We start from the raw sequence: 25,469 nt of genomic DNA, 5'->3' as shown, positions 1-25,469 counted from the left end.
AAGGGGAAAGCAGGGGCCACACCGCAGGGTCCCTGAAGGCCCTGTGAAGGAGCTGATGTGATAGCCTGAGCATAAGGCAGTGACCGGGACAATGGAGTGCCCAGCCCCATTCCACCTAGCCTCAGCAGCGTGCCACCTAGCCTCAGCAGCGTGCCACCTAGCCTCAGCAGCGTGCCACCTAGCCTCAGCAGCGTGCCACCTAGCCTCAGCAGCGTTAAACTGTGTCCCACTCCCCCAGTATCCCATGTAGTCTTGGGCTGTCTTGTCTTTGTACAAATTATCCCTCTTCTCTTGAAGGCCTTCCTGTCCGTGCCTTCTTTTTTCCATGTAGGAAACCCCACATAGACTGATGTAAGCAGCCTGTCAAAGGTCTCTTTCCTTACAACGTTTCCCGGCCTCAAGACTGAATCAATCGTCCCCCACCCCATGAACATACTTCTTGGGCATTGCTGCCTGAGCCAGGAGAGGACATCGGGTTCAGATCTTGCCTCTCGCTTAGAAGCCAGGTCTGAGAATTGCTAGTAGGTCCCTGCTAAGTGCGTTAGCTGGGAGGACATTGAAACTCGGGATCTGTAGGCGAGGCAACTTCTCCATTGTATGCAGACGCAGAGGAAGCTCAGAAAAACAAACCGGTGGCTTGGTTGTTGACAACTTTCCAATGTCTTGTTCTAGTCGCTTATGGTCCTGATGCTGAGTGACGTGCTGACCCCTACATCTGTATAACCAATCCCAGCTCTTGGTATGAGAGAGTTGGAATGGGTTTCAGATACTGCTATTATATAAGTCCTGCAAAAGGCACTTTTTATGGCCCTAATGCTTTTATATAGCAATTACTCATTTCTGTACGAAAGTCAAAGTTGATACATATGTGACATGGGTGCTGTCACTCTTCTCGCCAATTCTCACTACAGACCTGACTAAGTGACCACAGAACTCTACCTAGGCCTCACAAGCCTTCACCGAGGTGCTCCAAGTAACGCAGCAGAACTTAACTGCAGTTGCCACACAAGAGAGAAGTTACTGGCCATCAGTGGTCTAGACTTGGCATCCACGTGAAGCATGCACCTGTGTCATTTTCACAGCTGTAATCACAATATTTAGCTCTGCGCTTGACACAAGGTCGCTATGAAATAATGCTTGCCTGAAAGACAAATCAGGACTGTTATGTATTGACCTGATTGCTCACTCTTACCACTACATTCACTCATTTTAGCTCTCTGCAAGTGGATTCATTCTTTCCCATTTTAAGAAACAAGGCGATTCAATCAGTAGTGACAGAACTGAAATGCAGCAGTGCATCTCAGACTCAGGCACACACTCACAACCCATCTCTGCCCATCTATAACTTGTTCTTCTTTTTTCATCCCTGGGGATATGGTCACATTTTAAAGTTACATTAATTTGGGGCATGGTTTCTCAAATACTTCTAGAATCAGAGCACCCTGTTCTTTCTTTCGTGTGACTTAATTCATAAAGCGGGGCCTACTAACTCATTGGTAGGCTATTTTTCCAGTGTATCCATAATTTATTATAAACTTATAGCCAATATGAAAAAAAAAAAACAACGATCTAACTACTGTATGATAACCTGTAAACTTCAGGAGCTGTAAATCCTGTGAAATGCAGGGAGTGTAAACTATGGGAAACCTACAAATTCCAGGAACTGTGTCTTTCACAGCAACCAAGACTGCTCCTCTCCCTACTTAATGTTTTTTTATCATATATGTCTCTCCAACAACACAGACTCCTCCGCATCCAACTGTAGGAAAAAGTCTTTTCTGACAACTGCAATAGGCTATGATTAGTAAACAAACAAAAAAAGAGCATCTTAAAAATCAGTAACATACCAACTCCATTAATTGTTTGAGCTGACCTATCTCTTCTGGTAGTGATCCAAGCTTGTTGTTACTTGCAATTAAGACTTTGAGAGGCAGACCACACAGGCAGGCAGGCAGGGCAGACAGCTGATTTCGACTGCAAAGACAATACAAGAACACGTGTAAACATACATACCATTTGTGAACATGTGTTTAACAAGCAAGGAGAAAGGAGTGGACTGCGAAGACATTTTACAAACATAAAAATTCAATAAAGTTTCTGTATAGATCATAACTCAAATCCCAAGTGTATAAGAAAAGATATTTTACAAAAAGAGAGTTCTGAGGGTAACAATTTTCCCAGCACAAGGGACTCCTGTAGAAGCTGAGACTACGGCCAGCCAGGAGACAGATGGGCAACTACCCTGTACCACCAACAGCAACAGGAAGCTGGTACCAACTGTCCTTTGCCTGGCAACGTGAGTAAGAAACTCCAAGAGGACCAAGGCAACCAGCAGATGAAGGCATCATCTCCTCCACTGTAGTCACGGGGAAATAATTTTCCTGCAACTCACAAAACCACTGGCCGATTTCCAACGTTTTGACTCACGGTGGTTAAAGTCTGTCTAGTTATCTGTGAGAAAACTAATTCAAAAACAAAAGTAAAGTTGGCCTTCTGGCAAGAGTGAAGCTGGAGCCTACAGGGGTTCAGTTTCACAGAGCAGCCTGCAAAGTCTGAGCCCATGTCCCATCTCAGCTCTGCACGAAGAGGTTCTCTACTCAGAGTCTCTTAACTTTCTATCATCGTTGCTGAGTTTTCCGAGAGATGGGAAAATATTGAATAAATGAAACCTATGAATCATCCACATGTACATGTCAGCCACTATTTAACCTCTTCCTTCACAAGGAGCCCTTTTCTGGATATCAAGTAAGGAAACCGATGGCTTTCAATTTCCCTTTCTTTCTCCACCCTTATGCTAATGAAACCAACAACCAGGCAGTGAAATTTCTAAACAATTTATATGTCACGGTATTGCAGTTATTTGGAACTTCTGTGTGTATGTGCAAACATGCAGGAAGCTTCACAGGTTGCAGTACTGGGTGCATATATTTATGGCAGGACAGACAGACAAACTGGAACCACAAAAATGTTACCAGTGGTCATTTTGAAGGGAGTAGATACAATGAGTAGATTTTATCTTCTTTATTACATTTTATTGACTTTTCCAAAATTACTACAAAATGTTTTTATAACTAGGAAATAAGTATTAGAAAAAGATAAACTTCATCTGGATACTTGTTACGTGGGTGCTTCTATTTGTAAAAATTCACTGAGATGTACACTTCTGATCTGTGCTTTATATATCCATTAAAGGTTTAACTCCTTCACTGTCCATGTGAGGGGGCAGGAATATGGTCAGCCAAAGGGCATCTCTAGCAGGTGGACTCAGAAAAAGCAGGTGTTGTGTTCTTGAAAGAACCTTTCCAATGTGGGTGCTCCCCTGTAACCACCCTGATGTCTCTCCTGCTGCAGATCTCCAACGCCCAGGTAACGAGGTTTTAGAAGGAAAAGAAACAGCCATGCATTACCCAGATCTGCAAAGAAAGTTATTTCCAGAAAGTAGCAGGAGGAGAGAGTTTTCTCTAATAGGATCCAGCAGAGTGGGGAGGAAACTGAGGGTGGTATGGGGTTCCTAGCACTAGAAGGACCAGCTGACTCTTCAGTCCCTCCTGGTTAGGGTGACAGGAGAGAATAAGGGTGATAGGCTAGGCCTGGCATTCTCTGCTTATCTCTGGGGCAGTGTCAGGAGCAACCAGGCTAGCAGTCTGGCTTTCTGTGCTCTCACACACCTCTTGTGCCCTGTCTCCCACACAGGAGCCCAGGGGGGCTCTTCTGGCTGGAGGAGGAGGTACCCTGCTGGGAGAGCTTTCTTCAAAGACACTACCTCCTGAAAAGAGAACTCAGTTTATCAAAAGGTGGCAAGTAAATAATTTGGGATGTAATTTGCCGTTACAAAACACTTATTAATATGTTAGTTCATAAAGTGAGGATGGGTTAATAAGGCAATTTTATTATTTTGGAGCCATACTAAACTTCCTTTTGAAGAGAGGGTAATGGCAACAAAGAAAGATCTAAGTATGTTCAGAAATTTCTACATTCCTATTTTCCACATAGTTAACAATCATAGTTGGAGATCTTTCCTAAGTTTCTTTTCTTGGAAAGTCTGATTTAAACTATTCCAAGTTCCCGTACCCGAATGTAGGCATCTAATCAGATTTGCAGATACTAAATTGGGAGAGCCATTTATTATACCATTTAAGCAATGCAATGAAGGCTCCACTCATTCAGCAGCAAAAGTATCTGAGACTGCATGGGATTAGTCTTATTGGAATTCTTCCAGAATGGGCACTAATTCAAAATAAAATAAAATTTAAGCTTCTGAAATCATTTATGGTTTCTTTGATGGGGATTAATGCTATTTAGGCTAAAAGCTGCTGATGGAATAGCTACTTATTTATACCCCACACATTCCTCTATTTACACTGTAGTTAATCACCAATAGACAAATATAATAAAATACCGAGACTTCAGTCATAATACAACATGCCATAGACCTGGGGCACATTTCTCCTACTTCATCCATCTGTTCCTTCAGCCTCTCCTTTATATATTTTAGCACAAGATCTTCCTGTATTACTTGTAATTTCCCCAATAGAAAAAGGAGATACACGTGCACACAAAAACCCATTAGCTCTGCAGCAAATATTTATAAAGGAGAGAAGAAACTGTGTTCCTTTTAATCCTCTACCCACATCAGCAGCCTGGCTTTTTGAAACCACTCATCTGGCAACAATTTTTCTCAAGCAAATAAGTGCCTCAGGCTGCAATTCACTATCCGACCCCCCACTTGTCTCTCTGCGGGCCTCTGTGCTAGAAACAGGCCCTTTGCAGAAAAGGATGTTTAAAAATAAGGCCATATAGTGTCTGATAAGGTAATGGCCAACATTTATCTTCACATCTAGCCTGTGAGCCACATCTGAAAGCAAAATTTTTATATGAAAAAATTTTAAGTCACTCATTACAAAAGCAGAAATCACCGATTCGGTCATGGTGGCCTGGGACTTCCTGCCATCACAGAGCTGAGCCCACCCAGCATCTCCTGTCATCTTCCTTCCAGTCTGGGTAGAGGAGGCAGTGAGGAGGAAGGAGGAGGGGAGAAAGGCAGCAGGCTTTTACCAGTCCATGGTTATTGCGAAGGCTTGTCTTCCATCTTTCTCAACTGAATGACTCCCTACTAGATTTGTCTGTTTCCTCATTCCAAACTGAAACAAGGCAACTCAACTTAGTATGAACATTTTTGATAGCCTACGAGAAGTTTGCAGGATAAATTTCTCTTAGTTTCAAGTACCACTATCACTCACTTAACATAATTCTTCAAGAATTCACAAACCAAGTCACTACAGTATGGTTTTACGTGTAGAAAGTCTTATTTTAACGTATTTTGACTATGGCACTTATTTAATATCCATGTTTTCAGACTTAGTATTTGAGATAATTTATTATTGGTTTATCAGGAATTACTTCCTTAACGTATGTGATGATAAAGACATGCTATATTCTTACATGTGATTTTATTATCTGAGCATATGTATTTTATATTCTGCTGGAATATACCCTCTCTGTGTGTATGGGTTCACGTAATAATGGAACATAGAACTCACTTGACAGAAAATAATTTATAACAATATTTCTATAACAGATTCACCTTTACTCAATTGGTAAAAGGGTCACCAACTGTGGAATTAGAAGACCTGGTTTCAAATCTGCCACAAATCACCTATATGTATGACTTTAGGTAAGTCATTTTACTTCTCTAGCTTTGTCATCCACAAAACATGGAAAATACCTACCTAACATGATACATAAGATTATGGATGCAGAAGTGCTTATTAGCCCAACACTAACTCCATATGTAAAGATTAAACCAAACCCATCCACTAATGTAGCAAAGTATTGGGGAGGTGACCAAAAACAGCACATGTGTGCTTAGGTAGGTTTTAGTTATTTTATTTCCTAATTGCTAAAATTTCAGTCACTTTTAGAAAATAGTTTCAGATTCAATTTGTTGGAAACATATCAATCAAAAATAAAGACGATTACTCTAAGGCATGCTGAGGAGAACGAGGCTATAACATTTCAGGCCAAAACAAACCATGTAACTATTTCCAATCTGATGAACCAAGACTGGAACATATAATCACATGCATGGCTTTTTCTCTCCCATCTTCTCTAATTCCAGGATCCCACCATTTCTCTGGGAAATCATGACTCCTTAGGGATCACCATCTCCATTTATTATTTGGTTTCCAAAGAATAACAGAAATAATGACGTGAAATCATTAACCATCACACATCCATGAAGCAAATGTCACAGCATGCATCTGAACTGCCACAGAGAAAGCAGGGCAGGTTTCCCGGTGTGGGCACCCCTCTGGTGGCTCACCCTATGTGAGTCTCAGCGAGGGAGAGGAAGGAACAAGGATGCATTACTTATAGTTATTGTTTGTTTGACTAGCATTGTCTGTGCATGGCACGTGACCTACAGTGAACAGCAATTATTACTATAGCCAAGTACGTTTCCTTTTCACAGGATACCTCCCCTAACTGTGTTTTTATGTTCTTTTTGCATACCCTGTTCACCTTTCATTAAAGGCATTAACTTTTTTCTGTTTTTCATATGACACCTGACTGTTCATTGTCTTCATGTACACACAACAGTGAACAATATCCATAGAGAACCATTTCCTTTTCCTGCTTGGTCCATTCTGAAAAACCCACCACAGTAAAAATGCCTCACGCTGATTTCCCCTAATGACTATTTCCCCTTCAAAGCCAGTCCTCCCCCTTTGTTCCCACCATCTTTATAATATATCTGAGGCAATTACCAACAGTGAGAACATTGCTTTAAGTTGCCTGGTGATATTCTGGTCAGCTTTAATTTTGTAAATATAAAAATGATAAAACATAGTGTTAATAATATTTTACACATTATTAATCTTGAATGAGATTATATATATGCATAAAATCTGGGAGTCTACGTTTAAATCTAACTCAGAAAGCAGTTATGCTGTCATTTCGGTCATTTGGAAACTTAAAATGTTTCAAAACTAGAAAACACAGAATCATCATTCCAACTGAATGTTGAACCAGTTCTTGAACACTATACCAATCCATTTCACATAGACGTAAAGGCCATGTTTTGAGAAGGTAAAGGGTCAGCTTTCGAAAAGAGAACTGAGAGAAAAACAAGAAGCATAAAATGAGTGTGTCCAGCAGCCCAGAACTCAGGATACTGCTGGCTGCTGCACGGGCCATGTAACCGCATTTTCACTGCGCATACCTGCACCATATTTGGCTATTGCAACTGAACTGCTTTCCCACAGTCACAGCCTATCAGTCTCCTCTCGAGTATAAATAAATCCTTTCTTAAAATATTCTATTTCTTCACCCCCTTAAGGGTCAGCAGCCACCACTACCAATGTCTGTAATTAGATTTCAAAGTGCAGTTATTGATAACTCGCCCCTTCTTGGTTATTCCCTCTCCTTTTTTCTAAGAGCTTTTCAATTCTAAAAGGATAAGACTCTAAAAACTGTTACTTTCAATTTCCTCTATAGTATTTATTATGCTCTTCCTTCATTCTAAAATGGAGGTAAATGATTAAAAACAAGAAAGTGTTGGATGTTCAAAGAGAACTCAATATTCAATACTAGCAAGAATATTAACTTGCCAAACCATTGTTGCTTCTGAGGCAACAATGTAGATTTGGGGTTTTAATTATTAAAGACTGTAGAGGCCCAAGCCCTGTGTCCTGAAAAATACCACTGTGCAAAACATAGTTGCTGCCTCATAGGAAAACCATCATTAAATGGACAGGAAAGATGTATTAGCACTGAAAATAATTCCCCCACTTTTTGGAGCCATGCCCCAGGTCAAATAGACTCTAGCTTGCTGTTATCAGAAAGCTACACCCACTTACCTGCCTTCTCCTCCCATGCCACTCCACCAGTCACAAATTTATATATTTTTTTGCTTTAACATTTTTTTCCACACAAAAAAAGAAAGGGACATTGATACTGACTCAAAAGAACAGGCTTTTACCCAGGGACACTAAATTAATGAAAAACATGTAGTAAAAATCAAGATGCCTGAACATTATTGTTCACCATTTGAAGACATGTGCCTCTCCATCTATTTCTAAGAATTTTTTAATGTGTAATGTAGATTGGCATGCATGAATATATGTCTCTATCCCACATATCCTTCCCAGGAAATGAGCCTTCTTAGAGCTTCTATCATGTAACTTGACAGCCACTGATAACCCAGTTCCACTTAACTGCTCTAATACCTTTACAAATAAGTAGCATATCCTCTTTACTAACAGTACTATAAAATCCACTTACTTTGCTCAAATACCAGGACTTCATTTTTCTTAACCCATATTGTAATATATTATGACATACCACAAAACTTGATTCAACAAATTCAACAAACATTTCTTGGGTAGTTATTACATATAAGGCACTGTGCTTGGCAATTAAACAACTATTATTTTATTTATATTCACAACAATCCTGTAACGTAAGCATTAAACCCCCTACTTTTCAGCCACAAAAACTGATAGTGTTCAGAGAATTTAAATAACTGGCTCCAAGTTGCCTAGCTACTGTGTTTCCCGCAAAATAAGACCTAGCTGAACAATCAGCTCTAATGTATCTTTTGGAGCAAAAATTAATGTAAGACCCTGTCTTAGATTACTATAATCTAAGACCGGGTCTTTAATATGATATGATATATGATATGATATGATATGATGATATGATATGATATATTATAATAATATAATATGATATATTATACCGGGTCTTATATTAATTTTTGCTCCAAAAGATGCATTAAAGCTGATTGTCTGGCTAGGTCTTATTTTCGGGGAAACAGGGTAGTGAGTCACACTGTGTTAAGGTTTAAAACCAGATGGGTCAAGCTTCGGATCAAAGTCTTTGATCTTCCCTCAACACAACACAGGCTCTTCTCATTTACCTTGGAATAAAAAGGGAAGGTAAGCGAGGAAACCAGCAGGAGGGCACCGAATTCCAAACAGGAGGCAATGAAACACTAGACAGGTAGTTAGTTCAATGATTGGTTTATAGAAAAAGGGATGGAAAAAGGGGTCAAAGATCATTTCTGAGATTCCAAATTGAGGTACTGGAGAAAAACAGTAGAAGCACGGACAGGGACAGGGACCTAAGATACCCTGATTTGTGGAAGAAAATGGGCTTAGTTTAGCACATGTTGAATTTTGAGGCATCAATAGGCAATGAAGAGAAACTGAACTTTAGGCAACTGGGACAATGAGGCATAGTGCTCAAGTGAGACAAAGGAATGGAGAGTATATTTGAGACACATGAGGCATGACGTCTGCAAGAGAAGATTTAAGAACCAAAGGCTGAGCTTTGGGGGATTCAACATTAAGGTGTGGGAAGATAAAGAACTTCTAGGCACTGGAATAGACAAGAAACAGAAGAGTAGGAAAGTGTGACCAAAGCCAAGGAAGGAAGGTCCTATGGTATCAAATGCTGAAAGGAAGCCAATTTATTTTCTATAGTTACTGAGTGCAGCACAGTCTACTCAAAAATCTAGTCTCTACGCTTTGAGAAAGTATGAAACGTGTATGAAGCCTAAAACTTAACCCCTAACAAAATTAGGCAACATCTCTCTGAGCTGGTATCACCTACTTTCTACTTGAATATTGGTCATATATGTTTTAAAGTGTAGCAACAGATGTTTCCTCCCGGATTTCTCAAATTTGAGATAAAAAATTAGTGACTCTTGAATAAAGAAAGAGATTTCCTTTATGGATCTTATCATGTAAGGGGAAAGGAGGATTCCAGGCTCATGTTAGTAACTGTACACAGGTGTGTCATGCAGGGACTCTGGCCCCGCTCTCAGCGGGTGGACACAGAATATGATGAGGCCAAAAAGGAACACCCTCGGAGCCATAGATAGGGGTTTCATACCACTATACTCTTGCTGGCGGCTGGGTTGGAGACACAGAAAGCAGCAGCCGCAATCTGCCATCTGCTTCTCTGCTAACCAACCAACTAACTCCCTTGCCAGTTTGGCCATGGCAGTTATATTAGTGGCTAATGGCTAACCGGTAACAGCTGATGGCCACCCAGCCCCAGCTGAGAGCCATCTGCTACCCGAGCCAGCACCTTTCCATGTGAGGTCGAGCCTGCAAACTGCTCTCTGAGACTGTCCCCACAAAGTGTCTGCAGACTTTGGGTGCTACTGTCAAATGCTCAGTTTGCCTCTGCTGATGATCCCAGGCTGTTCTTTCCTCCTGCTACTGAGGTTACAATGGTCTCTCACTGGGACTTATGTATGAGAAAGGCCACCCCTCGTAACAGTTTACTATTATAAAATTCCCTGAAGATCAACCTGTCCAAATTATTGGCCAAACAAAAGGAAAGGTGCTGACCTCAGACCACACCCACTACTTCTCAGTCCTCCCCTCACCACCTACCTACACACACAGCCTCTCAGAGTCTTTAGGACACAGGATCCGGAAGGAGTTTTCACATTGAATACCACTGCTTATTTTTTTCTTCTATGTATGGTCCCATGCAATTATTTCATAAAACTGCACAATTCTTGCATGCAATGATATAAATTAAACCATTTGGTGTATCAGGGAAGATTGTAAATGATTTCGAAATGGGCAAAACTATTGCTGGGGGTCTTATCTAGCACACCCTTCCAGGTTATCTCTGCTTTTCACTGTCTTTGACTTATTTTACAACCCTGTGAATTGTAGAAAACTGATAGTAATAAAAATCATTTTTGCACTCAATTGTGATGAGTGCAGGAGACCTAAAAATGATTATTGCCCCCTGGATATTGATCAGTTTTGCACCTATTTGTAAATTCATTTCAGCAAGCCTGAGAGAGAGATTGAGAGCGAGAGCGAGAGCGAGAGCGAGAGAGACAGAGAGAGAGAGAGACAGAGAGAGAGACAGACAGACACAGACACAGAGACACAGAGAGAAAGAGAGAGACTCCTTTAAACAGGTTATAACACCAGACTGGTAACTTCATTAATTAATGAGTTAAATACAACCTTTGACATATGTTCATTTTATATTTGTACGAGAGTCATTATTTTCCCTTTTTTAAAGAATTAAGCTTTAATAGGTGATTCATTTTACCATAGGGACTCTTGTATTTCAACAATGAAATCTCAGTTCAGACAATTTAGTTTAAAGACTCTTTCAGCTGCTTTTAGACTTTTGGTCAAAGATCTTTTTTTCCTCATTATATGATATGAAGCTTCAGGAAGTCTGAAAAAAATCCTCCCATACCCTCCAAGAAAAGTTCAATTCTGTAAAGAAAGGAGATGGGGAGAAAAAAAAAAACAAAAAAACAGGCAAATGTCACAAAATTAACAAATGTTAAATCAGACTACTGGTGAGCGATTGATATATTCTTTGTATTTTTCAATACTTATTTTTTTCTCAAAATAAATTACATATTGTAATTGATGGATAAGTAATAAACAAATATACATTTAAAAGATGATAAATCAAGAATAAATCAGACCGAATGGCAGCTCTGTGCAATACGCTTTATGCTTCAGTGTTTTCCTGGGCCTTCTGTTTTCTACTTATATTTCAGCTTATCTTTCACTACATTCAGTCCATAAGATTACTTGCCCTCTGAATATGACATCATGAAGGGGTTTACTTTTCATCCTTATGCTGTTTCAGACCTGAGGTCAGTTCCTGGAGGATTCTTTGGATGATACACATTCTTCAAAATCAGTGTTTACGAAGTGGTGTTCTGAAAAACACTACTGTAGGATATGGTAATAGGTAGGCCTCAAAAAAAAAAGAAGAAAAAGGAGAAGGAGGAGGAGAAGAGTTACGTGTTGCTTGGAGAGTCACACTACTGATTAGCACAATACATGAACTTTTTTTTTTAAAGCATATCTGTTAACATCCAACAGAATACTCTTCCATAGAATATATTTTGGGGAAATGGCATTCTACTTACTCCTTCATTGATCCAATGGCATCCACGAGGTTAGAAATAAATACTATTTTTTTTCTCCTATGGAGTCTGGCAGGTGGTTTTCTCCTGATCTATTACTCTCTATTCATGAAAAGATGAATTAATCTCTCAGTAGGATGCATCCGTTTTCTTAAATTATTTTTTCATTCCTTTTTGCTATGGCTTACCAGTTGCCAGATGGAGTACCAGAAAACACTGAATGATTTCATGAGGTCAAAGTAGATAAGACTGACAGATAACACAGGTCCATATATCCAACTCTAAAAGTGACTAAACCTTTTGCCTTACAGAACAAACTGCTCTTGTCACAACCACACCTTTTGTTTCTGAAACACCCAACCCCTTGAATATTTCGAGATAAGGAACCACAGAATTTATATTTATTCTTGACTTCGTATCTTTTCCCTGGAAAAAGTGCTATTTGAAATTCTTGGCTACATTATCAAGAGTTCCCCTCCTTAAGTTCTCAGAGCACAAGCATTCCTTTCAGAAGTAGGCTAATATTTTAACCACCATATTCTGCAAATTCCCAGTCACTACAGCATATAGGTTACTATTTTGAAAATGAAGTGATGTATTTAGATCGGGGGTGGGAAGCTGAGAAAGATGTTTTGATTTGTCCAGTTACTGCAATTGTTACTAATACCAAATAAGAACACCAAGAGAACCAAAGTGAAGCCCTGGCTAGGCCATTATATCCCCAGACTGCACTCCAAACCTACTTACCTAAAGCCCTAATTCCATGTGGCCTTTCATTTAAGGCACCAGAGAACATGGACGAGAGAATGCTGACGAGTCAGAAAAGACCGAGTTCAACAAAAGGATTGAAGATTACAAAATCAGAAACTCCAATTTAATGGGTCAAAGGGCTTCCAAACTAGATCTCATCCAGTTTTGCAATAAAATAACCAAAACAATGCATAGAAATTTAGTATCAAGGGAAAATTTGTTGTTAGCCAACCCACAAATTACATTATTATAAAGGTAAGAGAGTGCATAAGAACTCACTAATGATTTAAAATGCATAGTTCATGTGCTACACATTCCACTCAGAGTGCTTTCAGTTAAGGAATCCCATGGTACCACAATTTTCCTGCATTCAAAAAACTACCATACTTTCACTCTCAATATGTTTAAAAGCATTCCTGTGCATGAAAACCACCCCAATGTAAAGAAATGAGAACTATAAAAGAGATTAAGAAATGTGAAAGGTAGAATGAGAGGCCCAACATATGTATAACTGACATAACGTCTTTAAATATAATAGAAAGAACTGCCAACTTAAAGCTTTGTATTAATACACCTAAAACTTTATGCTAATAATTGAAACATACTTCAAGAATGGGGAAAGGGGTGACAACATTTCAGAAAAATACTGTATTTACCACATACCTTCACCAAATGAACTTCTAAAAATGCATGTTATAAAGGAGAGTAAACCCTAAAAAGAGTGAGATGAAAAAGCAAGAGTGAACAAAGATCTGATAAAAATCTGAGTGACCACTAATAAGCATCAGTAGACTAAAATCAAGGTTAAAAGCAAGGTGGACCTAAAATAAAGAATAAAAATAATATGTAAGTTCGGAGAGGGATGCTTGCAGTTTAACCTTTCTATGCAAGCTATTACTTTGGGGAGGATAAGAAAGAACTTTTCACCTACAGAACTTCAGACTTCTGTAACTTAAATATTCATGTTAACAATTTATAGGTAATCTTTCTACTAAAAGTTTAAAAATATAATGACTAACCTCTAAAACAGAGGAAGAAAAAAATAGAAAGAAAAAAACTCAGAATATTCAATAAAAGGGAAAAAAAGAATCTTGATAAACAAAATACAAAATATGAAGGAAAATATAAATTCACATTCATAAGTAATTACAACAAATACAAATGGCTTAAACTCACCTATCATCAGATAAAGATGACCAGATTGCTGTTTTTTCTTATTTAATGTTTTTTATTTTATTTTTCTAAAACAGTTGACATACAATATTATATTAGTTTCAGGGTACAATATACTTATTAGACATTTATATAACTTACAATGTGATCACCCCAATAAACCTAGTACCCATCTGACACATACAGTTATATTATTGACTATATTCCTTATACTGTACTTTACATCCCTACCAGTATTTTGTAACTACCTATTTGTATTTATCCCTTTTCTTTTTTCATCCACTGTGCACCCCCCCTCCCATCTGGCAACCTTCAAATATTTGCTGTATCTATGAGTTTGTTCCTGTTTTGTTTGTTTATTGTTCTTTAGATTCCACATATAAGTGAAATCATATGGCATTTGTCTTTGTCTAACTTACTTCACTCAGCACAATACCCTCTAGGTCCATCCATGTTGCTGCAGATGGCAAGATTTCATTCCTTTTTTATGGCTGGGTAATATTTCATAGTATATACGTACCACCTCTTCCTTATGCATTCATTATTTGATGGATATTCAGGTTATGTCCATTACTTGGCTATTGTAAATAATGCTGCAATGAATATATGGATGCACATGGCCCATCAAAGCAGTGTTTTAGGTTTTTTCTGATAAATACCCAGAAGTGGAATTACTGAATCCCACTTTGTCTCTAAATAACCTTTATTTTAAAGTCTATTTTGTCTAGTATAAGTATTGCTACTCCAGCTTCTTTGTTTGTTTCCATTTTCATGAAGTATCTCTTCCATCCCTTTACTGTAAGTCTGTGTGTCCTACAATCTGAAGTGAGTCTCTTATACGTAAGGGTCTTGTTTTCTTATTCATTCAGCTATCCTCTAACTTTTTATTGGAGCATTTAATCCATTTACATTTAATGTAATTGTTGATAGATATGTAGTTATTGCCACTTTATTATTCATATTTTTTATCTTCTTTTCTTCTCTTTCTCCTTCTTAAAGAAGTTCCTCTAACATTTCTTGTAATACTGGCTTGGTGTCCTTTATCTGTCCTTCGATTCTAAATGACAGATGTGCTGTAATCTTGGTTGTAGGTCCTTGCTTTTCATCACCTTGAATATTTTGAGCCAATCGCTCTGGCCTGCAGTTTCTTTTGAGAAATCAGCTGACAGTCTTAGGGGAGCTCCCCTATAGGTAATTAACTGCTCTTCTCCTATTACTTTTAAGATTCTCTTTGCCTTGTCTTTAACTTTTGCATTTTAATTATGATATATGTTGGTGTGGGCCCCTTTGGGTTCATCTTGTTTGGGACTCTCTCTTCTTCCTGGTTTTGTATATCTATTTCCTTCACCAGGTTAGGAAAGTTTCCCTTATTATTTCTTCAAATAGGTTTTCAATTCCTTGCTCTCTCTTCTCCTTCTGGTACCCTATAATGCAAATGTTGGTACACTTGATGTTGTCCCAGAGGCCCCTTAAACTCTCATTTTTTTTGATTATCTTTTCTTTTCGCTGTTCTGATTGGGTGTTTTCTGCTACCTTATCTTCTAAATCACTCACTAAATCCTCTGCTTTATCTAATCTATTGTTGATTCCCTCTAATGTATTCTTCATTTCAGTTATTGTGTTCTTCACTTCTGACTGGTTCTTTTTTTTTCTATCTCCATTTTTATGTTTCCTATCTCTTTGTTGAAGTTCTCACTGAGATCACTGAGCATCCTTACAACCAGTGTTTTGGCTCTGCATATGGTAGGTTGCTTGTCTCCATTTTGTTTATTTATTTTTCAGAGTGTTGTTCTCTTCTTTTATTTGGGACATGTTTTTTTGTGTGTCCCCATTTTGGCTGCCTCCTTGTGTTTGTTTCTATGTATTAGGTAAGATTTCTGTGTCTCCCGGTCTTAGTAGAGTGGCCTTATGTAGTAGGTGTCTTGTGGGACCCAGTAGTGCAGTCTCCCTGGTCACCTGAGCCAGATACTCCATGGGTATCCCTTGTGTGGGTTGTCTGTGCCCCCCATTATAGTTGAGCCTTGGTTGCTGTTTGCACGTTAATGGGGGAAAATGACCCTCAGGCTGATTGGTTATGAGGACTGGCCATTGACTACAGTGGAGGAGTTACTGTGCAGGGGATGATCCTATGGAGGAGTCACTTTAGTCGGGTCTAATATCTGCCCAGTCTGCCTTTTGGGTGTGTCGTCCTCCGATGTGGCCAGGTGGTGCTCTGGCTTGGTCCAAAGCTGGCCACCAGGCATGCCAGATCCATGGCTTCCTGGGAGGGCTCCACTACAGGCCAAGTTTAGCCTCCACCTGTATCCCTGCCTGGGGCCACCTGAATGTGCTACAAAGCAACAATCCACAGATGACAGCCACCTGCACTTGGCTTGAAGGTGCCTCAAGAGGCCAATTTGTGAACCAAGGTTGGCTGCCTCTAGTGTCAGTCTGGGGGCTGCTCAGCAAGAGGAACAGGGCATGCTGAGGCCAAATACTGCTTGTTTGGGGTTTGTGAGCCTTTGAGAGATTTTAAGAAAGTCTGCAACATTAGCCAAGACAGGCTTTTTGAATGGAAAAGCCACTGAAAAAGGTCTTGGTGAGTCTGCAAATTGGGTAAGGTGGGGTCTCAAGGAATTAGAGCAGATAAACGGTGCTAACCAGGTTGATGAAGACTCAGATATGGCAGCCACCTAAGTATGCACATCAGGAGGAAAGAGGGTTCAACAAAGAAACAATGGCTTCTGCCAGCTCCTCCATCTGGGAGACAGCTGCCCATCCAGCCCTTGCCCTGAGGCCAGACAACTCAGTTCCTCCCTGTATGTCCCTGGCACCTGTTAAGCTGCTGTCCCAGCACTGGAGCTCAGAGCGAATGAGTCCCACAATGAGTAAGTCCATGCACTGGCCCTTTAAGAGCAGGCCTGGGACTCTAGCCACCATCTGTCTCACTCAGCCACAACCTCCGCTGGTTTTCACAGCTAGAACTCATGAAGATTTCTATCCTCAGCACTGGAACCCTGGGTGGGAAGCCTGTTGTAGGGCTGGGATCCTTCATTCCTCAGGGGTCCCCTCTGTAGCCACAATATCCCTCCCGATTTTTAACCATCTCATGCAGGTGTGGGACCAGCTTGTTCCACGTCTCTGCTCTTCCTACCTGTCTGGATGTGGCTTCTTCTGTATGTCCTTGGTTACTTGACTTCTGTTCAGCTAGATTTCAGGCTATTCTCAATAATGGTTGTTCTATAGTTACGGTGTAATTTTGATGTGGTCATGAGAGGAAGCAAGCATAGCATTTGCCTACTCTGACATCTTGACCCAGATTGCTTTTAAAATAATTTGTCTATATTCTATTTAAAGACACATCTAAAATTTTAAATTGAAAGGCTGAAAGTAAAGGAGTGGAAAAAGATATATGAGGGCAAAAATCACCAAAAGAAAGCTAAGATATAAGTATTAATTTCATATAAGATAGACTGTAAGTCAAAAGCATTTTAGGGGTAAAGAGAACCACTATAAAATGATAAAACCTGAAATTTGCCAGAAAGACATGCAATTTTGAACTTGGCCTAAAAATACTTGGCCTATAACTTGGTCTTAAAATACATACATTAAAAATGGAATTACAGGTGAAAACCAACAAGTTCACAGTTATCCTAGTTTGCTTAAAATACATCTCTCAGTAACTGATATACATTAAGCAGATACAAAATTTGTTAGGAAAAGATGATGTGAGCCTCCAAACTTTAAAGTTACCTTTAATGGATTTACTAGAAACTAACATGTAACACTGTCATGTGAGGTGGCCAGCGGGGTCTCTGCTCCCGCTCAACACATAAGAACGTAGAATGTGGCTAGGCCAAAAAGGAACACCCACGGAGCCATAGGTAGGGAAGTTATACCACTATAGTCTCACTGGAGGCTGGATTCACACGACCTGTAACCTGCCATCCGCTTCTCTGTCTGCCAACTGACCGACTCTCCAACCAACGCAGCCGCGGCAGTTATATCAGTGGCTAATTGGCTAACTGGTCACAGCTGATGGCCAACTAGCCACAGCTGACGGCCATCTACTACCGGAGCCAGCACCTTTCCACGTGAGGCTGAGAGCCTGGAAACTGCTCTCTGGGACTCTGTCCCCACAAACACCTACAGAGCATGCATTCTTTTTGAGCACATGTGGAATATTCTCAAAATTAACTATACATACATAGGCTATAAAGCAAATCTCAACCAATCTAAAGAATCAATATCAAACAGAACATGTTCTCTACATACAATGTAATTAATTCAAAATCAATTTGGAAAGGTAACTTTAAAAATCTATTGTATAGAAAATGTATAGGTCAAAGAAGTAATAATTTAAATTAGAAGGTTTAGGAGTGACTTAAAAAACACCATGTATAAAAACCTTCAGGAATCAACTGAAGCACCATGTACAGGGTAATTCTTGGTCTTAAATACTTTTATAAAAAATAAAAAATAACTAAAAATTAATGAGCTAAATATCCAAAACTCTAGCAATTAGAAAAAGAATCAACCTATAAGAAAATAGGAGGAAATATGATAAATAAAATTTTATTTTATTTATATATCAGAAATTAATAAACTAGAAAACAAAAAATAAAAAACATGGTTACTAACATTAAAAGTTGATTTTTTAAAAATACACAATTAAAACAAACTTCTGAAAAAATGAATAAAGAGAGAAAAATGCAAAAATTCACAATTATTAGGAACTACAAAGGGGAACCGATTATAGATGCAGTAGAAATGTTTAAAATTACAAAGGCCTTCCTTTATTTAAATGTTTAGTTGGTCTTCTGGAAAATTTCCTAACTATTTTAATGATTGTGAAACTGTCCTAAGGGCGTGGAATGCAATGGAGCACAGTGTTAAACAAAATAACACAGGTGAAAGTGCTGAGCAAACTATACAGTGCCAAGAAATAAATTCCACTAATTTCTATTATTCTTATTTATGAAACAGTGTGGCCTTGGGATAAATCGTTTTGTTATTTCCTACCTAAAATAAAAGGTTGTTGAAGGGCTCAAATATGATTATTGCAAAATCCTACACCTTCCTTCATGTGTTCATGTTCTTTTTTTCTTTCTTTCCCTCTTCTCATTACCAAGGTTATAAGCCTTGGTAAACTACAGTGTTGTTAGAGGAAATATAAGAAGTTGATTATTGATAAAATGGAAATGTTTCAAAGGGCTTTTGTCTGTCTAGTTAGAAAAATAAATGTAATTTGCAGCTTGTTCATTTTGGGCTTGCAGAAAAAACTTTGAGAATTACTATAAACAAACAAACAAAAATCTATGCAATAAATTAGAAGTAGGTCTTCACCCCATTTTCAACAGGCAAATCTGCAGCACAAAGATCTTAAGAACCCTATTAAAGATCAGAAGCAGAACTGAAAACAAAACTAACACATCTGACCAGGGGTGTAGCTATCAAAGCCATAATGTCCCTTTTGTGTCTCTCTGTTCTTGTTCTTTTTTCAATACAAACCCTGATCTAAAACAACATCTGTGATCAGGTGATGTGTATAATGGAAAAATCCTCTCTGGAAGTCTTGCCAAGTATGGACAATACTAAAAGGAATGGAATCTGATAAGAAATATCCTATTAACTCATTCACACTTCATAAAGCCCATCAGCTACCAAGGCCAATGGACAATTTTACAGGCACAATAATTTATAAATATACTAAAATTTTAGGGAACCACTGACTATAGGTTCCACCTCAAAAATAAATGTGCACGGAGCATGCTTAGAAACGGCAAGGCTTAAACCATACGCTGCTACTCTTACAATGGGGAACTCTGATGGCCATCGCCAACTTGAGAATTCTACAAAAAACATTTTCAAATTTTAAGATAATACTTCCAAATAACTGTATTTTGGTGTCTTCCTGTTGATCTGTCAAGGCACAGCATAGCTACCTAAGGCCAGTTCCAAAATATATATTCTCATTTTCCCTTTGAGTGAGGTAAGATCTTCATAAGAGGATATGGGATTTACAAGTTTGTCTTGAACAAAACTCCTCACCTTTTCCAGTTTAGGAAGACACCATAAATTTCATCAGTTTCCAGAAAGAAGAAATGCTATCTTACAACTGAGACTTTCTTCAGAAATGTTAGTGCAGGGAGATTTAGGGATAAAATTGAAATGCTTAGGAACAATGAAAATTAATGTTTGTTCAGAACAAAAAATATAAAATCTGCTATCTAAAGCAACTCTAGCTTGCAGGATGTTTCTTGCAGGCCTTCAAATACAGAGCGATATTCTGAGGATTAAAGATTATTTCTCAGAATTATTCCCACCAAAGGAATGTGGGGATACAGGTTATACAGCAATCAGGAAGTTGGCTCTTCCTGCACATTGTTTAGCAGCCAAAAAAGGATGCCAGCCTTCAGAAAAAGCTACCAAAAGCGATTCCTTTTTGTGGTGTGATAATATTTCGTTTAAGAGACTGTCCCCTTCTTTACAGGCAATGCCTCAGAATACACTCCTAGTAGGTTAGGAGAGATTGGGGATTCCAAGGAATAAAGCAGCTCCTGGCTCTGTGTGTTTCACCCTCAGAAAGTAAAATCACTCACCAAGAGTTCTGGAAGCAATATGATCAAAGGCTGTAAAGAACTTTCATTTTTTGGCAGCTTCTATTCCTGTACCTCTCTGAGATGAAACTTTTAAGCCAAGGTCCCTATTCTTAGATTCACAACACCCCTCCGGTTGCCAAGAGTCTTGTTACTCTGGATTATACTCTATTGTCCTAAGGTACATTTTCTTCATGAGAATCATCAACAACAACCTCTCCAACATCTTAAAATACAGTTTAAACTTTTGAGGTTTTCCTGTGTAACTCAGGTTCAAAGTGTTTGTTCCTATATAGGAACAAGTCTTGCTTAATCATTTTTATTGCTCTTGGCCACATTTCTTGGATTAAGACACTGTATAACAGGAAGAGACATAGTGGCACGTATACTAAACTAACATTACCTATTGTTGTGGTGAACACCAAGAAGCAAAGATTAAAAGTCCAGATCCTTCAAGCACAGGCTACATAAACAGCAATAAATGTTTCTCACAAATATGACATTTCTATCATGTGCGAAAATGTAGAAAATATTGAAGTGTTCTTAACTGCATTTAACAGTGAATATTTATTTTGTTTACATATGCTAATTAAACTCATCTCTAGTCTAAGATAGGCATTGGGTTCCTAACACTACGCAGTTATTTGACATTTAAAGATAACACCTTTGAGAGATCCTGTCAGCCAAGAAGCTGGGGGGTAGGCGGTGACACATGACCACCACCATCACCACCACCACCACCACCACCACCACCACCACCACCACCACCACCATCTTCACTGTCATCATTACCAGCATCAAATATTTATGGCTATTTACTCTGCCAGAATTGCCCACATATCCCAGAGGGTGTAATCAATTTTAAATGTTTTCCATCAATTCAAAGTAGCTTCATATGTCATCTCTCCTACTTTTGAAACATACAAAATGAGTCATTTCTACATGATTTAAAAAGAGAAAAAAATTTAAAATACAGCAAGACCATGTTTAATTTTAAGTATAAAAACATGAAATCTGTGAATATTTGAAAGCAGTCTGCACTATTTTATCTAACAACTTTTTACTCCTAGTTAATAGAAATAAAAGAAAAAATTCTAAGGAAAGAAAGTGTTTTCAGGTCATTATTTCTAAAACCTGATGACCTCGCCTATTTGTTCAAGTTCTTTCAGAATATGCTTCAGTTGATTAGTCTGCCTTAAGAGTGTTCTCAAAAACAGTTTACAGTACTTCTTTAATTTTCTGGAATTTATACAGACTACCTCGCTATATGTAAGTTAGTGATAATGTCATGATTTGGTTATATACTTCTGTCAGAATATAAGCTTCTTTCTTTGACATAAAATCCCATTTATAACTATCACAAAAAACAAATTAGATTGTGGGCAACTCAGAAGGCCTTCTACAAGGCAGTATGTTTGCAGCATCCTGAGTCCTTTGCTTCTTTTTCAAGTAAATGGCCTTTTTCCTTCAAAGGCCAAAAGTCAATAGAAGCCCACCGTGCCTCTTCACCATACTCAAGAAGAAAGATATTTTACTTTTGTTGATTTAAATTTCATGAGGAGTAGAAACAACATGCAAAGGCCACAACGCCAAATCTTGGTTGTAGAGGGGACATATGTCATGATCACACACAAGCACAACGTTCTCAATTCCCCCTGGTTATCAACTTAGGGCTGGCCAGGTGTGGGGTGGTAGTTTGGGAGCAGGAAGAACTCACACTGACAACACCACTTGTAGGTACTCAACATTTTAGAAGACTTGCAGTTTAATTAGCTGCCACTGGTATTTTCTAATAATTATTACATATTGACAATAAACATACATGACAATCACCTATTATTTCACAAGCTACAAATAAATCTTTTAGACAAATATAACAGTCTTAAATCATTCCCAAACAGTTAAATCACTCCCAAACAGAGAAATAACTCAATTTCAAGGGTTCAATTCCTAGAAGATACGTGTTAACTAAACCCAATATTCAAACAGGAGTTAAAGGCCTTATAATTGAATAAACAAGATGACCATCTCCTGGTCACTTTAAAGCTTGCCCAGTGTTACTATTTTATGTTACACATTTATGTTCATGAAGTAAATCTGATAGAAGGTATCAAAAATAATTACACATGTATGTATGGTCCCTAGCTTTCAAAGAGTTTAGACAATATACATACATTTTCCACATACCCTGATGTAACATCTCTGAAAAGTAAGAGACATACTTTTTCTTAATTTTTCTCCATTTAGTTATCAATTCCTTTAAAGAGTTATGATTTGACACTAAATAATGTCTTAAAACATGTTAATATTAAAGTAGGAGATGTGAGCAAAAGAAAAACAAAACAAAATAAAAATGACCTATATAAATGGGAGGGAGGAACAATAGAGGCAAACAAGAAATTAAACAATTAACAGGCAGAAAACAAAGTTTAAAAATTTGGGTGCTAAAAGGTCCCTTTTCCTTCTGCTTTCCATTATCTAGAAATTCGTCACAAAACTCTTTACAATATACCACATGGTTTCTTTTCGCCCATCATCAGTTTCAATGACTTCTCTCTGTTCTTGCCCAAGGAATCCGAGATCCACATTCCAGTATATTCTTTCAACCATCTGAAGATAGCAATATTATTCTATTCTCAACTCGGCTCAACATAAAAATAATCATACCAAAACCAATTTATTAATGCTTGAAAAACATACCATATATTTTAAGATAAGATTGTCTTGTATTTGTAGAATTTTATAGTTCCTTCATTCCAGAAGAAAAACGTCATCTATACCCAAAAGTTTCTCAGTGCAAATGGACTTAATATAACAATGCAAAGGTAAATCTATTTACTTGTTGTATGCAAGACTGCTAGAGGTGAAAATGTCACAGTAGGACAGGAGTAGCTAAGTAAACAGACCAATGTGCTTTTGGGATACTTCCCCTATGTGGTTTGGGATAAGAGGACAGATGTCTTCATGAAACCGAGGGTCCTTATGACTTTGACTAAATTTAGTTTCAAATTCTAGCTCTTGAAATCATATCCCTCTCTCTATATATATACACCCCTCAGAGACTCAGCCTTTCCTCCGGATAATCAGCAATCCCCGAGGCAGCAGAGGACAGTAGCCTGGACCTGACTAATGGTCACATGGTCCAAACCTCTGGCAGCTAAAGATAACATCTTGACCTAAGTTATGTTTCAGCTCCTGAGCCGTAAGGTGAAATAACCCCCCCTGGCTACTTTCCCATGAGACCAGACAGAGGGACTCCGACCTCAGAGCTGTCCTCAAGATCTGAAGAAATGATTCATTACCCTTACCTCTCCTCCACCAAATCGGCTCCCAGCACAAGCCCAAACCCCCAACCCTTTGTGTCTTGTGATTTTGCTCTATATAATCTGTAACCTACACATCATCGGGGAGCCAGGTCTTTGAGCGCTAGCCTACTTGTGTCTCTAGACTTGGCATCATTTCCTTAAAGAAACCTTTACTTTCTTTGCTGCAAACTCCTGTCTGTGTCTCCTTTGGCTTTGATGTGTGTAGGTAAAATGAACCCCTTGCATTCAGTAACATTAGGCAGATAGTGAACCAAAATCTATAGACACCATCGTGCTGGCTCCATCAGGCAAGTCCAAGGTAATTAACATTCTGCTATAGTAGAAGCTATAGCTTGATTTGTCCTTATGCAAGAAAACAAAAGGGTCAGTGAACTAGAAACCAGGAGAAATGAAAGCTAAATATATGAGCCTCTAGATTATCCTAATACTAACCTACATCTTATTTACCAAAAAGAAGTCAAGGCCATTTAAAAACTTCACTCCCAAGGAAGAAGATATGCATTCGTAATGCATATAGAAAACCTTCTACTGCAAAGAAGGCAGCAGAAGACCCCTAATTCTCAGTGGTCAACCAAAGAAAAAGAAACCTAAAAATTAACTGACATTATTATCTATCATAAGTTAATGCTATACCTGGTTCATTGGAAATTTTGTACCTCAAAGTATGGCATATTTGTTACACAGCACAAACCTTCCTAATCAGGTGCTACCTCTTGCACACCAAGATGATACAACTCACATGAGCGAAGGCTACGCTCAGGCTTGAACTTTGGAATCTTGCTTTTACAGTACAGACAGATTTGATAAAACTGCTCCCCGTTCTCTCCTGACATCACAAATGTGAGTCAAAGATTTCAGAGGAGTCAATATCTAGCCAGAACAGCTGACAGTCACAGCAGCAAAATCTAAAACCTATGCCTTAAAATAGCTGATTTTCTTAACTTTAAGGCTACTCAACGGCATTAATATGCTACAGTGTATTGTGCATAATCAGAGAGTCAGTACAGACCACTGACTCATCTCAGCAAACACTGACCTAATTTAATGGGCTATAAAGAAAGCAGACTTCATGTCTTATTGGAGTTTCTCAATGCTCCTCCAAGACTTTCTCAGGTGGCCTAAAGTGAACAGGCTCAGTGAGAACTAGGTAGCAAATCCAATGGTACCAATAACTCCCAAAGACCATCAGAACCTGATTTGTCCCAACCCCCTACTTCTATTTTACTTCCGTTAGGCTTCCTCCTCCAAAATCTACATTAATATCTGAAGACAATATACCGACAACCTACGAGAACAAAAGAGACAAAAAGTGAAAATGATGACATATAAATTAGTTTTAAAAAACAAAAATATCTTGTCATATTTACATTCAGAAAAGTCTAGCACCAAAAATAATGTCAATGGAACTACAAATATAAGAGATATTTCTTAAATGATCTTTCTGTGATTTACTTCAAAGGGTGATCAGGAATTGCAAAAAGAAAAAAACACACTGATCGAAATAGAAGCATATTCTTACTGAATTTTATTACAATCTTTATAATTAACCTACCTCAAGTTTAAGTAAGTCAGCATCTGCAGATTAATGATGGCCTCAGGAATGACTCTGATACAATTATGATACAGATTAAGAATTTCCAGTGACACAAAATGGCACAATTCCATTGGAACTTCAACCAGTCTGTTTTTAGATAAATCTAAGAGAAAAGGAAAGAA

The 25,469-nt window shown here is 38.4% G+C and overlaps 1 protein-coding gene across 4 annotated transcripts in view; it reads right to left on the bottom strand.

The window, feature by feature from the left end:
* LRCH1 (leucine rich repeats and calponin homology domain containing 1) overlaps positions 1 to 25,469 on the bottom strand; it is a 198,208-nt gene that overhangs the window by 73,367 nt on the left and 99,372 nt on the right. For all 4 annotated transcript variants that reach the window (XM_081047090.1, XM_081047088.1, XM_081047087.1 and 1 more), the window contains exons 2-3: positions 25,306 to 25,450; positions 1,848 to 1,974 (exon numbers count right to left, since the gene is read on the bottom strand). In XM_081047090.1, coding sequence (XP_080903216.1) covers positions 1,848 to 1,974; positions 25,306 to 25,450 — 272 coding nt within the window. The remainder of the gene's footprint in view (positions 1 to 1,847; positions 1,975 to 25,305; positions 25,451 to 25,469) is intronic.

This window comes from Rhinolophus hipposideros, assembly GCF_964194185.1.
Source record: "Rhinolophus hipposideros genome assembly, chromosome: 4".
NCBI classification, from domain to species: domain Eukaryota; kingdom Metazoa; phylum Chordata; class Mammalia; order Chiroptera; family Rhinolophidae; genus Rhinolophus; species Rhinolophus hipposideros.
The sequence above is the reverse complement of the archived record's forward strand: the minus strand, read 5'-3'. Positions and strand labels throughout refer to the sequence as shown.